The 21585-nt window shown below is 45.6% G+C and overlaps 1 protein-coding gene and 1 long non-coding RNA gene across 3 annotated transcripts in view; one reads left to right on the plus strand and one right to left on the minus strand.

Annotated features, from left to right (window-relative positions):
• Positions 1-21585, plus strand: part of LOC144826438 (uncharacterized) — a 665527-nt gene that overhangs the window by 620672 nt on the left and 23270 nt on the right. The gene's annotated exons all lie outside the window — the stretch shown is intronic.
• SPPL2A (signal peptide peptidase like 2A) overlaps positions 1-21585 on the minus strand; it is a 346877-nt gene that overhangs the window by 145667 nt on the left and 179625 nt on the right. For both annotated transcript variants that reach the window (XM_078684763.1, XM_078684764.1), the window contains exon 8: positions 4151-4252. In XM_078684763.1, the coding sequence (XP_078540889.1) occupies positions 4151-4252 (102 nt within the window). The remainder of the gene's footprint in view (positions 1-4150; positions 4253-21585) is intronic.

The raw sequence follows: 21585 nt of genomic DNA on the forward strand, positions 1-21585 counted from the left end.
GGCAGTGTGTAATTGGAAAAAACAAACCAGGGCCACAAACTTTTTCTTAGAGTCTTATCCTCTGTATACATTGGTAGCCATAATCCTTTTCCTTCATTACCCTGCAATTGCTTATTCTTGCAGGTTCTTTATTCATCCCATTTTCTGCCTTCATCGTTGTTTTTTATCTCTCTTTCTTCTTTGTTCCCTCTCTGTCTTTCTATCTTGCTTTGGGTCATGGTTTGTTTATGAAAAACGAGCCCTAATCTCCAAAAATGAGTGCAGGTGGATAAGGCGGAGTGAGAATACTCTGCATAGGAGAGCAGTCTCACCTGTGGAAAGTGCAGCCAGCTGAAGCAATCACATCTAAATGGAAATGTGCTGCATATGGAATATGTATGCCTGGTTGAGTAGGCTAAAGAACAATACGTGTGCCAGGACTGATACTTGTTGAAAACCAAACACTTTCTATTGACCCTTATGAATGAAACATAAACGTCTGCTCAATCATTTGCATCATTTAATGAAGTAGCTCGCATTTTTTTCTTTTTTTGTAAATTTTTGAAAGAAATATTCTTTGTGCAAAAATAACCTTATAGGACAAACTCCTAATTATATATACAAATAAATACACAATGTACAAAACATTTACAATTAAACAAATTGCACTTACATCACATACATACCTCTTTCAAACTTCAAACATACACACAATACAATAGTCCCTAGGTACACCATAATCAAGTCAACAATTACACATCAGGAATGAAACCGATTGTCATAAAACATTTAAAGTAATTTTTCAATTTATGACTGTGAATTAAACTAAAGAACTAATGATGACTCGTCAGTTCGTGTAACCTGGGACCAGGTCGACGCGTTTCAAACCCTCAAACTGGTGGGGTTCTTCTCATCAGGACCAAAAAGACACTTAAGTCTTCTCAGCAACCGCTTTCGTATGTGGTGGAACAGTCTTTAAATCCCTATTATTGTTGGATGGGAGATTAAAGTAGCCTCCTAGCTACCAAGTGGCGCCCTGATTTGCCCATGGGCTGATTATGTGTCCACGCTGTGCCAATCAATGGCTGCGTTTTCTTAGGGAATTGCCTCAGTAAATGGATTGCTTTCCTATCTTGCTTCGCGAAGCGGCCAGGTCGAATTCTGTACCTCTATGGTCGTACGACCATAGAGGTACAGAATTCGAATGCGAAGCAAGATAGGAAAGCAATCCATTTACTGAGGCAGTTCCCTAAGAAAACGCAGCCATTGATTGACACAGCGTGGACACATAATCAGCCCATTGGTAGCTAGGAGGCTACTTTAACTCCCGTCCAACAATAATAGGGATTTAAAGACAGTTCCACCACATACGAAAGCGGTTGCTGAGATGACTTAAGTGTCTTATTGGTCCTGATGAGAACCCCACCAGTTTGAGGGTTTGAAACGCGTCGACCTTGTCCCAGGTTACACGAACTGACGAGTCATCATTAGTTCTTTAGTTTAATTCAGTCATACATTGAAAAATTACTTTAAATGTTTTATGACAATCGGTTTCATTCCTGATGTGTAATTGTTGACTTGATTATGGTGTACCTAGGGACTATTGCATAGTGTGTATGTTTGAAGTTTGAAAGAGGTATGTATGTGATGTAAGTGCAATTTGTTTAATTGTAAATGTTTTGTACATTGTGTATATATTTGTATATATAATTAGGAGTTTGTCCTATAAGGTTATTTTTGCACAAAGAATATTTCTTTCAAAAATTTACAAAAAAAGAAAAAAAGGCGAGCTACATCATTAAATGATGCAAATGATTAAGCAGACGTTTATGTTTCATTCATAAGGGTCAATAGAAAGTGTTTGGTTTTCAACAAGTATCTGTCCTGGCGCACGTATTCTTCTTTAGACTATTTTGACTTAGCCGGACTGTTTTTGAGTCAAGGCCCATTTCTGTTTTCTGGTTGAGTAGGCTGGCATCGAAGTCAGTTTGTTCAATCCTATGGTAAAAAAAGCTTTACGCTGATTATAGGCAACATTGTTTTATATGTAGGTTACAAAAGTGTGAGACTTCTGCCTAAATCAGGAGGGTTTGTATGTATACTAGTAATAGAGGATGTAGCCTTATGGCTAGAACGGTCGACCTCGAAGCTGGAGATCGGGGTTAGTGTCTTGGCAACAACGCTCAACATCCTGTGATTCTGGGCATTTCACTTAATCTCCCCGTGCCTAACTAAAATGAATGCGCCCTTGTGTAACGAAACTGGTGCTCATGTAAAGGGGGAGAGGGGTTGGCCTAACGGCTAAAGCGCTCGACCTCGGAAACTTGGTTTGAGTCTCGGTAACGACGCCAAAAACCCCCTGTGATTCTGGGAAATCACTTAATCTCCCCGTGCCTAAAATGAAAGTCTGTCCTCATGTAACGTAACTGGTGCTATGTAAAGCGCTCTGATAACTGATTCGGTTCGGTTCTAGTTCGCGCTATATAAAACTCTGCAAAAAAAAAAAAAAAAAAAGAGCTCAGATCCCAGATATCTTTGGGTCTAGTTTGCGCTATATAAAACTCTATTTTTTTTTAAAGAATGCGCTCAGAAGTCTCATGAGAGACCTGATAAACATATATGTGAGGTCTTAAAATGTGTCACTTCTTGTGACGCCACTTCATGTAAAATCATGGCCTGTGATGCCACTTCCAATGAGGTCAATTCCTGTTTTGCTATGTGCGATGGCTCCCGTCATGATGTCACTTGCATACTGCCTAACTAGGTTAGTCCCCACCCCCATCTTTTTTTTGGATTTATCCCCTATGTGGGTGCAATCAACTTCTGAATTCAGGATTTTCACTCAGATTATGGTATGTCCTGAAGACCCGAAGCCAGCCCATCTCTAGCATCACAAGCAGCGTGGCAGCCTCACGTGACTTAGCCATGGCGCAGACGTACAGCGTAAAGGGGGTCTAAACTGAGCAGAAGCAGAGGCTGTGTTGTGTAAACGTGCCCTCGTAACGCTAACTGATCGGACCGGTTACACCACTCGAAGGCTGAGAGAAAGGATGACTTCGTCCAGTCCGGAAGATCACTTAAGATTATATATTTGAACAACTCGAGCCGGATGCATGCGTCAAGGCGGGTCCGTTACTGTGAGTGCAGCTGGCGGCCTGGCGCTTGTAAAAACAGGAATCCGCCTGCGCGCGCTGCTGACGACTGACGTCAGAGTCCACCGCAGGCGTGGGGGAGGGGCGACCACAGAGGGACGCAGCCGCGGCACCAGAGGCAAACTCGGGAATTTGTTTCTTTACTTCATTAATCCCTTAACGAGGGGATTCTCTGGTTATATATCGGCCGTGTCAAACTGCCCAAGTAGACGGATCACGTAATCTAAAGCAGCTAGACGAACACGTTAAATTAGGTTGCCGTTGATGTGTGACACTATTCTGTACAGTTCTGCTGACCTACTGCATTGAGCCTCTGTGCCAGCCTCCGGCCGATGCCAGCGCGGCAGGATTCTAGCGGATTACAGAAATTGTGTTTTGGCTTTACCTCTGCACACTCATTGGTAAACTTTTGAAAGTTTTTATATGATAATACTAGAATAGATTCATCGTGTGATTAAGGATGTTTGTAATTTGATTGGTTAGCCCTACAGACAGGGTTTATCTATCCTGCAGCGTGTCACAAGACATCCTAGAGCATGCCTACCAATGTAACTCAATTAGCCAGACTAGAGTTCGAATAAAGGCCACTGCAATGCAGGTGAGGGCCCCTTCAAGTGCTCCCGGTCAGCCATAGGACAATGGATATCTGTAATATGTGGGAGTCTCCGGGGGCCCTCTACACATTCTGAAGGGGGCTCCAACATTTTGCATCATACCAATTCGCCAGACCTACGCCCATCGGGGTGTGTGAGAGAGAGCATCGTCGACTCAGCCGCATACACAGCTCCATGTTATGACATTCGTTTGCAGCATTTCCGTGGGGTGAAACAAACAAAATATTTGGACACAATCGTTTGAAGTAGCTTACCACAAAACCTCAAGGATTGATAGGAATTGGCCCAAGAAGCCAATGACTCATTGCACTTCTAGCCCATCATTAAAGGCACATGCCCCACAACAGGATTAACATTATGGAATGATTCCATGTACACACACTGGTCAGCTGGGGGCAAACATACCTATCTTCATTTCGGAACACTACCCACACTATAGCCAAGGCAAGGCAAGCCGCAGCCAAGAAGAGAAGTCGGACTTCTGCAGTTTTATTGAAGCAGGTGACTCTAAAGATTAAAAAAAAAGAAATATCGCATTAATCAAAGACAAGCTCAGTGCCAAAATAAAACAAACAGAATGCTTCTAATGACATTAATATTAGACACAATAAATCTCTATTTTAGAGCCAGTAAAGGTTGCATGCAGCCTGAAGAACTGCATCAAAAAATGTTCCTGGCTGTTTGTGCTGTTGGCCATAAAACCATAACTACGCATTGCAAATTAATTCAAACACATTAATGAAGGTCCACTTTGAAATGAAAATGACACGACAATCAGTCTATTCATGTGAATTTTTTTTTATCTACAGTTCAGTAACTCTCAATTCTGGTATTTATTGGTTTTCTTTCAAATGCCTCGGTAATATCGTTAACAACTACCAATAAGCACTGAAAGCCAAGAGGTCGTTTTTCAACCAAGTGAAGTTTTGTTTTCCCACTGATTAGCGAGTTTGAGTACGTGGTTATGTGGGTGTATTAATTAGAGGGCAAATAAGTGAGTAGATGATTTATTGCAGAAGTGGATGAAAATGCGCGTGAATGAGTGACTGAGGTCTTGTAGGGAATAATGGGAGAGCGAGAGCCTGGATGGGCAGCTGGAGGTATGGGTGCATGCCTCAATGGATGGGAAGGCCAACAACTGAGAGCACAGAGAGCCACAGGCCATGGGTCATGGACTGCAAGTGGTAACCCCCATAAGTGACGTACCAGGTGCTGACAAGTTCTGCCAACAAAATAGCAGAAAGCAAGTCCTAACTACAATTCATAATAAAAAGCACCAAGGACGATTGTTGAAAAGGGGAACACTACAAAATCCTATTGTTGCCATATGCCAACAGAAATTATACTTTGATGGTAGCCAGGTCTGTTTGTGCCGTACAACAGCACATTTCAAGGTTCATCGGGAACATAATAGAAGTGCACGCTTTCCTGTCTGAAGATACAGCATGGCAACAGTAGTGCAACCATCCGCCCCATCCTTCACCTATGCTGTCTACATGGGTCAGAGGACAGGGCAGGATGGATGAACATTAACCCTGAAGTAGGACGAAGGAAAGGAGTGACAGGCAGGCTGTATACAGGAAGGACACCAAAAAAACTAAAAGGCTACGCTTCTGGGAGTGAGACGTGCCAGGCTCAGGAGCCCTGCCCAGACACCCTTTCTGGATTAAATACCCATATATAGGGCATGGCATGGCCAAGGAGGACACGTCAGTGTAGGTCATCCGGTAGTCTGCCTAGGTGGCGTCCATGCAGGATACAGGAGAAAATCTGAGATAGGGGCTAGAACGGGACACAGGCACTGTGGTGCTGTGATGATATCAAAGCAGAAGCAAGCGCAACATTACCTGTTCTGTGAACTGATCTTTTATGTGACAACGGCAAACTTGGCTACCAGAGCAACATATTTAAATAAAATTTAATGCTGGTCGCATAAAGCAGATAAATGCACCTTTATTGGACTGAATGGAGCCATGCATTGCAATGGAAGCCAAAATATACAAAAAGAAGCTGTCCCCCTCTTTAAACGCAGACTGCTACACCAATGACATGGTCATATGACGAGGCAATGGCAAAACAACATAAATATAGTGACAAATCATTCAATGGCCATTAAATTTGGTTTTATCAATAAGTGAACATCACAATTTTTAGGGGGGTCCTCAAATCAAAGGTAGTGTGTCCGCTGCATGATCAGCACATGCCATGCCAGAGCCATGGGCCACAGGAGCCCTTCCCAAGTAGATTACTACCAGGACAAGTGCAGAGGTCTATTTGGGCCAGGACTGTAAGGAAAATCAGGAAGCAGGTGTGGTTCGACCTGAAAGTGCTCTGAGAGGTGAATTGTATTCAAACTGCCAAGGGAAATATCTTTCACATGCTGTGGGATGGTGTTTTCAGAACGGTAAAATTACAAACGTGAAGATAAATAAAGCCTTCAGATAAATCACAAACATTCAGAGTAACATCAAAGGCTCAGCGCAATTGGATAAGCAGTTCTAAATTATGCTTAAGTGGATGGGTGGGCCTTTGCCCTACCTACATACGTAGATCTCTCTCCAGCCTGCCTTACAGACAAGGACATGTTCAAAAACAGAAAAGGGCCTTCGCCTCTGTCCTCTGGCCTGGCGGTCAAACACACCACTGCCTTAACAGAGTGCTGGGGTTTAATAAAATCCTCCCCTTGTGCTGCCTGGTTGCCAGGGAAGATTGTGTTTGCCTAGCTCCTTTCTATTGCTATTTTCAGCCCTGCTCAAGGATAGGATATACCCTCTTCCTTCACTGGTCCTGGCCACATACAGGTTGGGTTCGACCTGCCTTATGCTCTATCCGAGAGGATAATACATGTTCAACGGGGAACCACAACTACCATAGTTTTAGGTCACCCACTTGCTTTGCATAGGGGTTCTTTCAGCCATCTACAATGTTGTCCTGAGTTTCTTTATGCCCCCTTGTTTTGCATAATAGCGAAGAGATCACAGGTGCCTGCTCCCCCCTCACTTTACACCAGAGCTAGAGGGATTTATTACCCTCTTGTCCCTGCCACCTTGCCATCAACCATTTGTCTTCTGTGCGTGACTTCTCCAGCACACTTAGAACAAATAAATACAAAATAAAAAAATCTATGTCAGGCCTGAGCCCCCTGCAGAGAAGGTAAATGTCAACTAATGGTTTGTCATCAATTATTGTTAGGAGAGCTCCTTTTTTGTACAATGCTATAAACCAATAACACTTTCGAAACACGAAAATAATGGTTTCCAACAAGTATTTGATTACTCTCAGAATGTGCAAACACGAAGAAATTAAAAGACACTGTAAGGAGAGGTAGTGGTACAAAAGAGAAAGTCACAGTGGAAAATATTCAAAATACATCAACGGACAAAACATGATCTATAATAGATGAATTATGACAACACCAGATAGCTCATTCAATAAATGCTTGTGATTTAATAAATATCACATGGACTGTGTTTCTATAATGAGGGGATTTTACTGTGTACAGTCTGTTGATTATGATAATCACATTTTTGACTGGTATACGTCTTTTAATCGCAGCCCAGTTATTACAAAAATAGAGCATGATAGTTTCAATAAATATTGTAAGCTGTCGCCTGGCCTCTTGGTACTTTAAAGAAAAAGGCGCTCAAGAAAAGTTTAGAGAACAAACTCAGCTGTACTTTGGCGAAAACACAGGTTCGCTTGCCTTGGGCAGAACTTTTTGGGAGGTGTATAAAGCAGTGGCCAGAGGCTTTGTACAAGCAGAGCTGGGTGGTCAGAGGAAGGAGAGGAGAGTGGTGGGTGAGAAACTAGAATGAGACCTCGAGGCCTTAGAGAGAGCACCACTATGCAATGGGAAGCTAGACTTGAAGTGAGGTATAAGATACACCTCAAACAAAAGGAGCTGAGGGATCTGGAGGAAGAAGCAGCACGTAAACATGCTGTGGCTACACAGAGGCTGATATACGACCTGGATGACAAGGCAAACAAGCTCATTGCGTGGCTGGAAATGAGAGATCGGGAACGGAACTGGGTGGCAGAGACTCAGAACACAAAGGGTAGGGTGAGAAATAGGCCTGGGCGGTAAATTCCGTTCCGCTCACGGAATTTGGGCAATTTTGCGTTCCACGGAGAACGCAAAATTGCCCAAAATTTTGCGTACCGCGACTTTACGAATTTTATTGCTTGTTCGCGTTATCAAAATGCGTGTTCATGAGATATTTCCCCCCGAGCACGCAAACAGCAAGTGCGAACAGGAAAAAAGCATCGCGAACAAGCAATTATGCATGTTCGCGGAATTTCTGCGTGTTCGTGGAGATTTTTTACCGTTTCGCAGAGATTTGCGTAACGCGATTACGCAAATTCCGCCCACCCCTAGTGAGAAATTCAGGCACAGAAATAGCAGATGTATTTGCGACATATTATGAGACCCTATATCAATTGGCAAAGACTAGGACGGGTGAGGAGTGTACAGAACTGCTCAGAGACCTTTCTTTACTAACCTTCCCACAGGATGACAGACGCTATTAAACAAGACCTGATAAAAGCAGAGGTAGAATGTGCTAAACGATATTTACAGTCCGGGAAAGCCAGCGGTCTGAATGGACTGCAAGGGGAGTTATTTAAATGTGTAGCGTCAGTACTGGCACAGCCTATGTTGGACATGTTCAATACTGCGCTGCAAGAGGGGAGTCTATCAGAGGACCTTAGAATGGCCAAGATTGTGATCATCCATAGAGCACTACATTTCAACACCCCTCTCTACCTGACAAACAAACTGGAACTATCCGGGGGCTCCAGGTCCACAAGAAGCACCGGCCCACTGCTGCTCAAGCCAAAAAAATTGAATAAGCTTAAAACCTACAAGCCCTCATTTTTTGACGTCGCCCCTAGAATCTGGAACTCCCTTCCAGTGGAAACAATACTGATCCCCTCTACACTTGCCTTCAAAAGGGAAGTTAAAACTTTACTAATGAACAATGCCTTGAACTAGATGCTATGCTCCTCCTGCCTCTAGCTTACTGTACACATTATCACTCGTTGCGACCCTCTGTCGCCGCCCATATTATCTGGTTTGCTCTTGTTATAAATTGCCCTATTTTTTTGTTCTCACCCAACCTGCTTCCTATGTCCGCTTTAATTTTACCCTGCACCTTTTGTATTTTTTCCCACTGTTTCCTTGATCTCTCTCCACTACCTGTTTTCTTATGTCTGCCGCAACCATATGTAAAGCGCTCTGATACCCAACTGGGTCATGTTCGCGCTATACAAAACTCTAAATAAATAAATAATCCCAAAGAAAGACAAGCAACTGCAACAATGTGGCTCTTACAGGCCCATCTCTTTACTTAATTTCAAAACAAAGGTCCTCACAAAAGTACTATCCACTAGTTTCAACCCCATTCTCTCCTCAATAATCCACCCGGATCAAACAGGCTTTATTTCCCAAAGAAGCACCAGACTAAACCTCCCGCTCCTTTAAAGCATTATGCAGGAGGTGGCGACAAAAAGGGTGGAACCCCCGGTGTTCAACAGTATTGAATGGCGCTACCTAACAGAGGTCCTGACTCGACTGGGCTTTGTCCCGAAATTCCGAACCTGGATCCGTCTACTATATCATGAGCCACTGGCACGAGTTTGGATATTTGGATTGGTCTCGAGACCCTTCAAACTGCATAAGGGTACACGCCAGGGGTGTCCCCCTAGCACCCATGATTTTTGCAATGATGTTGGAACCACTGGCTGCGTGGGTCTGGAGGGACCCATTAATCAGAGGTATTGAGATTGGAAGACGATCCATAAAATCATCAACATACTCCGCCTCTTTGGTAGTTACTCAGGATATCAAATCAACTGGAACAAGTCGCTCCTTTTTAGTTTGACTGGTGAGGTCACTCAGCTCACCTTGGAATGCAGGGCTCTGATACAATGGGACCAATTCAAATATCTTGGTATCTGGATCACCAAATCGGAGGCGAACTTCCTGAATCTAAACATACAGGCGCAACTAGCGAGACTGCGTGAGGATATCTCACACTGCAGCAAATTGCCAATATACCTCATGGGTAGGGCCGTGTTATTCAAAAAGATGGCCCTCTCTAGGCTACTATACGTATTGCAAAATACCCCTTATGAGATACCGGAGAAATTCTTCCGGACTATTGAAGGAGAGCAGCGCAACCTATTGTCGGAAGGCGGTACTCCGCGTATTACGCTGCACACGTTGCAGCTGGGGTCTAGGAGGGCCGCTTGGCTGTCCCGAATATTCAGAACTACTACAGGGCGGTCCAACTCATCAATATTAATGGATGGGTGTTTGTGCCTCTCTCTGAACCAGCTTACCGGGCCGATTGACGTGCAATGGGGGTTGGAGGGTACGCTTCAATTTTATATATAAAAAAACGAGTGAAATCTTTACCTATACACACAGACAGACTGTGGTGCGGGCATGGCACACCGTCACAAAGGTGCTGGGATGGGAATCACAACTGAACCAACAAACCCCGCGCTGGAGAAGTGATGCCTTGAACGAAGTGGGAGGTCTTTAGGGCTTTTGCAGATGGAGTCTAATTGGCATAGACAGCTTTGGGGACATATGGTGAACTGGGGCCATGCTGACCCTTAGTGAACTTCAGAGTGAATACCACATGGCGGATGGAGACCAATTCTGTTATCTACAATTGAGGCATGCTGGGCATTGTCATGTGCCAAAGGGGGAGATCTTGCTTGAGTATTCCCCACTAGAGAACCAACTATTGTTGGATCCTATGGTAGATAAGGCAATCTCCCTTACATGACGGAAAATAATGAACAATCTTCCTGATCCCCTTGGCTCGCTCAGAGAGGCATGGTATGCTGATGTGGTACTACTGGAGGATGATGACTGGCAAGAGGCGATCGAATGCCCAAGGGAGGTGGCAATACGCGCGAGGTCCACACTAATCCAGATCAGAATGTTACATAGAGCACACGCTCTAATACAAGCTGGGTAGATGTGACACGGGCCTATGCGACCGTGGTTGTGGGAAAATGGATACACTATTTCATATCATCTGGGCTTGCCCGAAAATTCAACGATTCTGGTCCAGAATAATTGGAGTAATGTCTGAGGTAGCAGGCTTGCAGGTACAACAGGACGCAAGGTGGCATCTGCTTGGATTCTCGGGGAGGATATATGGCCCACACACACTAAGACTTGGCTCCTGTTTTAGCAGTGATAGCGAAAAGAAACACAGCAAGACTATGTGGGGCAAAAATGCACCAAGGCTGACTGACTGGAAAAAGGACCTGGATTGGTACTGTCAGGCAGAGAATACAGTATACAAAAGCAGGGACTGCCCTAAGAAATGGGATAAAATCTGGAACTCATGGGAAACATACAGAGCCCGAAATGATGGAGGGCGGGGAGGAGGGACTAAAGGGGAGGAGGGACACTTGGATGACCTGGGCAATGCACCCACGAAGTGAATTGATATGTGAAAAAGTATATATCTCACTCTTGTAATTGTACAAAAGATTTTGCTTATTATCTATTGTCTGTACTGATGGATTGCGCATATGTTTTTAACAAATAGAAGTTAGAAAAATATATTGTAAGCTTTCTTCGGGTCTCTTCGCTGTTTATTGTGGGTTCGTATAAGTGAGAGAATGAAAGGTGATGGCAAGGTACTGCGATCCCTAAGAGGGTCTAGAGCATGGGTACTCACAAAGTTTCTCTCGGGGGCCACATTTACAGTGTGGTTTGTGGCTGAGGGCTGCACCGATGTGGGCGGGGTCAGAGGAGGAGGGGCGGGGCTAAAGCAACAAAAACAATTTGACCATGAGGTTGAACACAGCTCCCTCCAGCAGACGCCTTCGTCCACTGAGTCACCAGACCCGGCATACACACCTCTCTCTCTCTCACTCTCACTCTCTCTCTCTCCCTCCCCCTCTCTCTCTCCCTCTCTCTCTCTCTGTTTTCCTCTCTCCCTCTCTCACTCCCTCTCCCACCCTCCGTCGCCCACCCTCTGTCGCCCTCCTCCCCGTCTCCCTCCACCCCCGTCTCCCTCTCTGTCTCCCTCTCTCCCTCTGTCTCTGTCTCCCTCTCTCCCTCTGTCTCTGTCTCCCTCTCCGTCTCCCTCTCTCCCTCTGTCTCTGTCTCCCTCTGTCTCTGTCTCCCTCTGTCCCTCTGTCTGTCTCCTTCTCTCTGTTTCCCTCTCTCTCTGTCTCCCTCTCTCTCTCTGTCTCCCTCTCTCTCTCTGTCTCCCTCTCTGTCTCCCTCTCTCTCTCTCTCGGTCTACCTCTCTCTCTCTCTGTCTCCCTCTCTCTCTCTGTCTCTATCCCTCTGTCTCCCTCGGTCTCCGTCCCGCTGTCTCTCTTCACTGTCGCCCTCCTCCCTCTGTCGCCCTCCTCCCTCTGTCACCCTCCTCCCCGTCTCCCTCCTCCCCCGTCTCCCTCTCTGTCTCCCTCTCTCTCTGTCTCCCTGTCTCCTCTCTCTCTCTCTCTCTCTCTCTCTCTCTCTCTCTCTCTCTCTCTCTGTCTCTCTCTCTCTCTCTCTGTCTCCCTCTCTCTCCCTGTCTCCCTCTCTCTGTCTCCCTCTATCTCCCTGTCTCCCTCTCTCTGTCTCCCTCTATCTCTCTCTGTCTCCCTCTCTCTCTCTCTGTCTCTCTCTGTCTCTCTCTGTCTCCCTCTCTCTGTCTCCCTCTCTCTCTGTCTCCCTCTCTCTCTGTCTCCCTCTTTCTCTCTGTCTCCCTCTTTCTCTCTGTCTCCCTCTCTCTTTCTCTCGGTCTCCGTCGCTCTGTCTCCCTCGGTCTCCGTCCCGCTGTCTCTCTTCACTGTCGTCCTCCTCCCTCTGTCGCCCTCCTCCCTCTGTCGCCCTCCTCCCTCTGTGTCTCCCTCTGTTGCCCTCCTCCCTCTGTCTGTCTTCCTCTGTCGTCCCCTCCTCCCTCTGTCGCCCTGCTCCCTCTGTCTCCCTCCCTCTGTCTCCCTCCCTCCCTCCCTCCCTCTGTCTCCCTCCCTCTGTCTCCCTCCCTCTGTCTCCCTCCCTCCCTCTCTGCCTCCCTCTCTCTGTCTCTCTTTGTCTCCCTCCCTCTGTCTCCCTCCCTCTGTCTCCCTCCCTCTGTCTCCCTCCCTCTGTCTCCCTCCCTCTGTCTCCCTACCTCCCTCTGTCTCCCTACCTCCCTCTGTCTCCCTACCTCTGTCTCCCCCTGACTGCCTCTCTCTGTCTCTCTCTCTCGGTCACCCTCTGTCAACCTCTGTCTCCCTCCCTCCCTCTCCCTCCCTCTGTCTCCCTCCCTGTCTCCCTGCCTGTACTGGGCATTGTTTGTTCCAGAAGGATGCATCTGTCCTTGTCCATTCATACTTTGTTAAAACCATGTTAAAGGTGTGGCTGTGCCAGTGGATGCCTGCTGCCACAAACTGAACACCCGGTGTGAAAAAAAGCATGAAAACCACCAGTGGGCCTTTTAAATGAAGACTGGCCTGTGAAAGCTTGTGCAAGTGATCAAGGATATGCTGCATATGCTGCCTTTCAGTTAACATCCCGTGAGGGCAACTTGTAAAATTCGATAAGTAAACATTTCGGAGACATTCTGTTTTTTTCTGGTAACTTGCATATTTAGCTGGCAATTGGGGTTATTCTGTGGCCTGGTCACATTTGCTTTGGCGATGTGTGGCTGATCTAGAACCAATGCACTCTCCTAAGATCCAGTGTTGGGAAGAGATGTGTAGAACAGAGGGGTATCGAGAGGAGTTTGGGCGTATGGACCCCACCCTGTGACATGCCTCACCCAGTGCCTGCATTTATCCTCAGAGAGGTGATGAGACACTTGAGCTACTCTCCAGTCAGGAAATCTCCCTCGTGCCTAACTCTGTAAATATCTTAGCTAATGACTCCTAAACAATAAAATAACTACAACACTTCTTGAGATGCAAGATAAAAAACTATTTCAAAACTTGAAATGGGTAGGACGTCAGCTTAAGAATGTATATGCACACGTGAGCCACACCGTGTGTGTTATTTAGAGATCTGGAATGAGATGTAATGGCGCAAATAAGACTAGCACAGCCTAGGGCTGAGTCCATATTAACAATATGCCCAACGGGAATACTAGGCAGATGGCCCAAGCAGCAGTGGCAAAGGAAACCAGACCGGAGCAATAATGCCTACCCTGGTACGATACTGATGCATAGGGTCTGGGGCGGGCCGTGACAGCTTCCCAGCGCACACACGCACACAGCCGCACCCGAGCACTTCACAGGTCTTTAAAAGACCATTTACATATTAATGAGGCTTTATTGCATTTCACCTCTTAGCGCCCCTGCATCTCCACTTATCACTGGAATCCCCCGGCCCCCACAGCGCAGAGTCTCTCCGAGTCCGGGTGTTTGCTGACACAATTACATTTTTTTTTTTAAACTCAGGTACCATGTCTGGAAGGTCCGCGGGCCGCCAAGGAAGGCTTGCCGGGCAGCTGACGTCCCGCGGGCCGTACTATGAGTACCTGTGGTCTATAGTGTTGTCTTCTGGGTGCCAATTTACTTGTTTCTCTGGAAAGGTTAGGACAGCAAGTAAGACACTATGAGCTATTCTGGATGTGGAACCATAGGTACTGATGTGGTATGGTGATTAAGTTCCTACATACTGATGTTCTGTGGTCCCAGGCCCTTCTGTTTCTAAGCTGAATCCCTGCAACACCCTCACTTGGTATAAGAACACATTATTCACTGCCTCCATATCACAAATTTACTCAATCAATATCACATATTTACTCAATCAACCATAGGTAAATGGCGGATTCTCTTAAAACTTGTCATGGTTGCCATCTCATAAAGATGCCAGATGCTGCAGCAGGGCAAGCACAGAATTACTGTCCTATCAAAATCTCCGTTTATACTCAAGGAGAAGGAGAGCAGGAGAGAGAGTGAGCGAGACAGAGAGAGAGAGAGAGAGAGATGCTACAAGTCAACTGGAGGAATTATCTTCTGTAAGACTTTCTCTGGGTGATGTCTAATCTGAATTTTGCCCAGAACATAGAACAGAACAGAACTCAATCTTCATGGAGTCACTGTTAAAGACTAATGGATATTTGACAAGAGTGACTCACGCTTCACAAATGTACTTGACGTATTTGCAGCACTTAGCACAGTTAGTCAATAGGTCCTCTTGAATATCCTGTCGAAAAGGTTAAGTATTAATGACACAGTCCTGAAATAGTTCATCATACCTTGAAATCAGACTATAGTATGTGAATATCCAACCTTATGTAAGTTACCTTTGGGGTCCATCCGGGTTCCATTCTAACCCCCTACTCTATAATTTAGGTTGAGCTTCTTAACATTTAATTTCAAACTTATTGATTTCTTTTTATGAAAAAGCTGAAAACACCCTCATGTATCGAAGATGAATGTCTAATAATAAAGCTGAAATTGAACTAACTTAAAACCAAATTCCCCTCCCCTAACCAAAAATCTCAGCTCTGCACCAATTGGCTATCCAGTCGAGTCTCACTGGTCTGACCTCAAAAACTGTAGACCTAAATCCTTGCATTTTGCTTCAGACTCTATACTACTAATACATTCTCAAGTAAAGAAATAACCAGTAATGTCTATCATTAATTAATATTACTATGTAACATACGGCCCCCTCTTCTTTAATGCCGACCTAAAGCTAAACAGTAAAGGTTGTCGTATTCTCCAATATAGAATATTAAACTGCTCTACTAACTGGTGTCTCAAACCTTAGTCTTGCATCCTATAAAGCTACTCTACTCAGGTGCCTGACTGGTCTATAACACTGTTAAGGTTGACAGTATGATACCTTTTCTAGGTTCCCTAAAGACCAAGTGACATACCTTCGATAACGCTCTTTCTGGGGAATACTCAATCTGACTGAAGATAGGTGATGTTGTGCGGCTTCACACTGATGTCATTCAGCTCCAGAAATGACGAGCGGTGCCATATCTTATCACAATTGGAGCAACTCTGGTTTAGACTCCTAGCCGCATTTAAGACTAAAATTAGCATCAGATCTTCCCCATCGAAACCCTGGTACTCTGAAAGTCTGCGACTTCAGAAACAATCATATCGCAGGCTTGAAAGGAAATGGAGAGTCAAGTATGACCCCTAAGATAAGGAATGTTATAAGTCCTCCCTAGCCCTCTATAAAGATCTGATCATTAAGGAGAAAACAAAATACTCTACAAATATTATTGATTCGCAAAGAACTCGTCCAAAGAGCTCTTTGCCACAGTTAAAAAGTTTACTAAACCTCTTGATAATAAGAAGAATAACATCAGTCAGGACTTAACCCCTTCCATGCTCATGACGGGCTCAGCTCGTCATGCAGTACACTGCTTGTGTGCTCATGACGAGCTGAGCTTGTCATGAACAATGGAAATAATGGATCTGCAGCACAGAGGATGAATTGCTGTAGCATTCATGTGGTTAAGAAATTCCCCACCTTCTTCTCTGAAAAAGTTAATGCAGTTTTCAACCTCTTCTCCGCTTATCAGGCTCCCTCCTTGGACTCTCGTGGTGCCCCGTCTACTTACATAGGCGGAGCAGTCTCGGTTGATCCAATTAAACTCCCCATCCACTCCCAACGGGCTGATATCGTATAAAGGCAAGGATTCTGGGACACTGTCTTCTGTCTGACCTCTTTCCCCAACTCATGTTACTTCCCTTATTTCACAAATTAAATCTGGCTCTCCTATGGATCCTGGTTCTCCCAAAATAATAAGTCAAGCACCTGATATCATCTCAAAACATCTCACGAATATTTTCAAATCAGATTTACAGCTCTGGCTACTTCCCCCTTGACTGGAAGCTGGTAACAATCCCTCCCCTTCTAAAAAAAAATAAAGTTAGATGACTCTAATCTGGATAACTACCACCCCATCTTCCGTCTTCCATTTCCAGCTAAAATGAATGAGAAGGAGATCAAAACTCAACTTCACTGAAGATCATAATCATCTTCATGCATCTCAGTTTGGCTTCAGAAGCTTCCATAGTACGGAACTTGCCCTGTTCACAGTAAATTCGACAAACCATTGACACAGGAGGAAACGCTGCCTTGATCTTATTAGACCTGTCGGCAGTGTTTGATACAGCCAACCATAAAATCATGCTTGGGCATCTTGCATCTATTAGTATCATGGATCAAGCTCTTTCCCTTGTGAAATCCTTTCTTTCAGATATAAAGCAGTTCGTGGCACTTGAAAATGTAAAATCCCCCCTTTTCTCTCTCCCCTGTGGGATCTGCCCTGAGTCTAACCCTTGTTAATATATAAGTTGCTCCCCTGGCCAAACTATTTAGATATTCTCCTACACAGATGATACTCTAATCATGGTCTAAGTGGCCAGCGATCCGGTTGAAACAGCCATTCGCTTTCATAATTGCATTCGCCAGGTCGGTAAATGAATATGCCAAAAATGCCTAAAGCTTAACTTAGGTAAAACGGAGGTATAGCTTTTTGGCAAGAATACCACTATGAATATTGGAGTAATATATATATTTATTTTTATTATTTTTATTAACATTGCTCATGGTATCATTCACATCAATACAATAGTCAAATAGAGTGTGGTAAGATGACATTGCAAAATACAGTGTAGTGCTAACGTAGACACAGGAAGGTTTGTCAATATTCATTAGTCTGGCTCTAATTCGCCCCTCAATGCCCTGTATTTCATCCACGGTCCCCAGAACTTTTTCCATTTCTTTACACAGCCCCTGGACTTGTAGATAGTTTCTTCGGCTCGCTTGCACCAGTCTAGATCTCGCAGCCACTGGTCCCACTGCGGGGGCGCCTGCGCCCCCAGCCACTTGCTATGTTCCTTTTTGACACTCCTGCTGCCATTGCTAGCCAGATCTCGTTGTGTCTGGACCAGTCTGTGGCCCCTTTGATCATCAGTAATAACCACCTAGCCTCCAGCAGGACCGGGGTGCCCCCACTGCTGTCACTGTGTCCACCACTTTAGTCCAGAACAGTACAATCTCCGGGCAGTCCCATAAAATATGGTAGAATGTGCCTTCTTCCCTGCACCCCCTTGCGCAGAGGGCCGATTGACTCCTTCCCCAGGCATATAAGTGTGTTCAGGGGTAATAAACCCGGTGAAGAATTTTTAACTGTACCAGTCTGAACCTGGCACGAATACCTATTTTGCAGGGACTCTGCAGCGCATCCTGCCAGTCCTCGTCCTCCAGGGCCCCTATGTCACCCTCCCATCTTTCCCGCAGGGACACTAGGGGATCGGGCATGTTGTTGATAAGTTTGCGATAAACTGTGGACGTGGGTTTTTCCACTATGGGGTCAAGGAGGAGCCTGTCCTCCAGAGGGGAGTATTCTAGGAGTGATGTGACCCCCCGCATATGTGAACGTAGGGCGTGAGTAAGCCATATGTACTGGTAGTGCTGTGTGTCGTGTAGGTCGTACTGTTTTTGGAAATAGTCGAAGGGTTGGGGGGGCGTTTCCTTTCCATACATGCCCGAAATACTCGTGCCTATTAACTTCGACCCCCTGAAGCCAGTCAATCTGGTCACTTCCGGTAACTGATCCCCGAACCATAAGAGGGTTCTACCCGTTAGGAAGTCCTTCCAGCCCAGGAATTGATTTGCCTCCCTCCAGGACTGGATCACCACCCCGGTGTGCGATGGCAGTTCCCTTCTCGGCCTCCTTGCATACAGGAGTGGCTCGTAGTTACCCCCCAGGCATGACACATCTGTCCACCCTGTAGGCCGGCTCCGAGCCCGCCGAGTACACCCAGTCATTGACCACTTGCAGCTGTGAAGCCCAGTAGTATAATTGTACATCAGGGAGGGCCAGCCCCCTCGTCATAAACTCCCCTCGTTAACTTGCCAGTGCTATCCGTGCGTTGCCCCCCTCCCACAGCAATGTCCGCACAGCCTGAGAAATCCGCTGAAATACCCCACCAGGAACCGGATATGGTGTATTTTGTAAAATATACAAGAGCCGCGGCAATGCCAGCATTTTAAACATTGCGGCACGCCCCATAAGAGACAGCGGTAGTGACCTTCAGTGGCTCACATCTGTTTCCAAACGAAGCAGTTGGGGTTCCAGATTCCTAGTGAAGAACTCTTCTTGGTCTCTGGTGATGTAAATCCCAGATACTTAAACCCACTTTCAGCGATTGAGGCCGGGCACCTAGCCGGGTTACGCGCGGGGGGACCGAAGAGCTGGAAGATCAGCGACTTTGCCCAATTGATCGTGTAGCCTCAATAGCTACCGAACAATTCAAAGAGATGGAGCGCCTGCGCTATCGAATGGTACGATCTGGCCATATACAGGACAAGATCATCCGCGTATAGGGAGATACGCTCTTCCCACTCCTCTGATATCGCCAGGCCCCAAAACGATCTGTCCCTCTGGATCCAGTGCGCCAGCAGTTCAAGGGCCAGGGCGAATAAGAGGGGGGACAGAGGACATCCCTGCCTGGTTTCCCTACACAGGGAGAAAGCCCGGGACTCTACCTCGTTATTGGAGTAATATTTGACAACAAGCTCTCGTTTGAGGGCCATATAAACTCCATCACATCATGCGTCATTTCACACTGTAAAATTGTTTGGGAAAATCCTTTCCTTATATTCCTATGGATCTGCAAAAATCAGTGACCTCCTTTCAAGAGTAGATTACTGTAATGCCCTCTTCGTCAATTTACAGAAAAAATCTATAAACAAAATTCATATCCTACAAAATGCGGCAGCATGCTGCTTCTGGGCATTCTCACATGCCAATCTGTGTCCTCCGCACTTGTGCAACTGCACTGGCTCCCTGTCAACAAATTAATAGAATTCAGATCTCTATGCATAGCCTTTAGGGCATTGCATGGAAGTGGCCCTGAATTCTTCAGGCAAAGTCTTGAATGGTATATTCCTTCTAGAACACTTTGTTCTACCTTCGTGTACCACATGGTGGAGCACAAAAAGGCACAATGGGGCGGAAGGAGCTCCTTTACCACCACCTATCCTCTCTGAAACTCACTTCTTCCTGAACTGAAAAAATCCACTGATTAGCTGCAATTCATTAAAGATTTAAAGACCTGGCTATTTCAGCACTAATCTTCTCTTTCTCACCCCTCCTCCTCTCTCTCTCTCTCTCTCTTCGGAGCATAGCACCTCGACACCTCTGGGTAGTTGAGTGCTTTACAAGTGTCACTTTATTCAGAATGGGAAGATGGGAGGTCATTGAAGAATCTATGGTTCGATAGAGTATCCACCAGAAAAGAGCTTTACCAGAGGTAATTCTTTTTTTCTTCTAATGGGTACTTCTCATTGCAGATCCCTCACCTTGTGAACAGATCCCAAAGAAGTACCTCCCCACATTGTGGGTCTGTACGAGGGCTCAGACAAAAAAAGTCCTGCGGGACCGAAGGGGCAGAATGGCCATCCCAACAGACCTGACGGCCAAAGCAATAGTGCTTTATAAACGTATGCACTGATGCCCACATAGCAGCCTGACATATGTCCACGACAAACATTCCATGCGTCAGTGCAGTAATGCAGCCTTGGCCTGAATTGAATAAGCTCTCAATCTTTCTGATGGCTGCTTCTTAGCTAGCACATAGCAGATTTTAATGCAGAGGACAGAATGGTCATCCCAACAGACCAGACGGTTAAGGCAATAGTGCTTTATGAACATATGTACTGATGACCAGATAGCAGCCTGACAGATGTCCAGGACAGACATTCCATGAGTCAGTGCAGTAGTAGCAGCCTTGGCTCGAATGGAATAAACCCTCAATCTTTCAGGTGGCTGCTTTTTAGCTAGCACATACCAGATTGTAATGCAAAGGGCTATCCACCTAGAAGTGGTACTCTTCTGCACTGCTTTGCCCTTCTTTTGCTCCAGAGAAGCCTACAAAGAGTTGATCGTCCACTAGATGGTCCCTAGTATCAATGTAGAGACTGAGGCCCCTTGCAGGGTCCAAACAATGGATTCACTTCTCCTATTTCAAGTGGTAAGGCAGGTAAAAGAAAGACAGAAGGGTGATACCCTGCCTGACTTGGAAAGATGGTACCACTTTGGGCTGAAATACAGCTCAAGCTCTCAACACCACCTTGTCTGGAAAAAATGTTGTGTAGGGCGATTGAACAGAGAGTGCCTGCAGCTCACTCGCACGATGACCTGACATAATTGCAACGAAAAATTGTTTTTTCATGGTCAGAAGATGCTGGGGACAGCTGTGCATAGGCTCAAATGGGGTGCACATGATAAAAGTGAAAAACAAACTCAAGTTCCACTGTGGCATCACCAAGGGCTTGGCCAAAACACACAATGTAAACCTTTTAGACATATCACAACAGGTTATTTAAACAAAGAAGGCTGATATGGAAAACTTAAAAAAGCATGAGCAGTCAACAAATAGCATTTAACATTGTCCAACTCAAGTCCTTACTAGGCCAATGACAAAACAAACAACACTTCAGGACAACTTAGTTTGAAGTGGATCAATCTGGCAAGTGTCGTACCACTCTACAAACACTCGACCAAGTGCCCACCATATATTGATTTTGTAGATGGATTCCAGGCTGCCATAATAACATAAACAACCTCAGGAGGAAGATCGAAAGAAACTAGCTGCTGCCGATCAATTGCCACAACTAGAGGTGCAGATTGTAGAGGTATGGTTGCAGGACACTGCCCTGTTTCTTTCACAGCAGATTCTTCTGAACTGAAGGTTGCCCAGGGGACAGATGCTCATGCCTAGGAGTTCTGTATATCACCCTCCTTGCGGCCCTATCCAGAACCATAAAATGGCGTGTGCCCGATTGATCTTGGTCTTATTCAGAACTCAGGACAAGAGTGGTAGAGGTGGGGAGGCATACAGGAGTCACGAGCTCCATT

Source organism: Lissotriton helveticus, chromosome 3_2, assembly GCF_964261635.1.
Source record: "Lissotriton helveticus chromosome 3_2, aLisHel1.1, whole genome shotgun sequence".
NCBI lineage: Eukaryota > Metazoa > Chordata > Amphibia > Caudata > Salamandridae > Lissotriton > Lissotriton helveticus.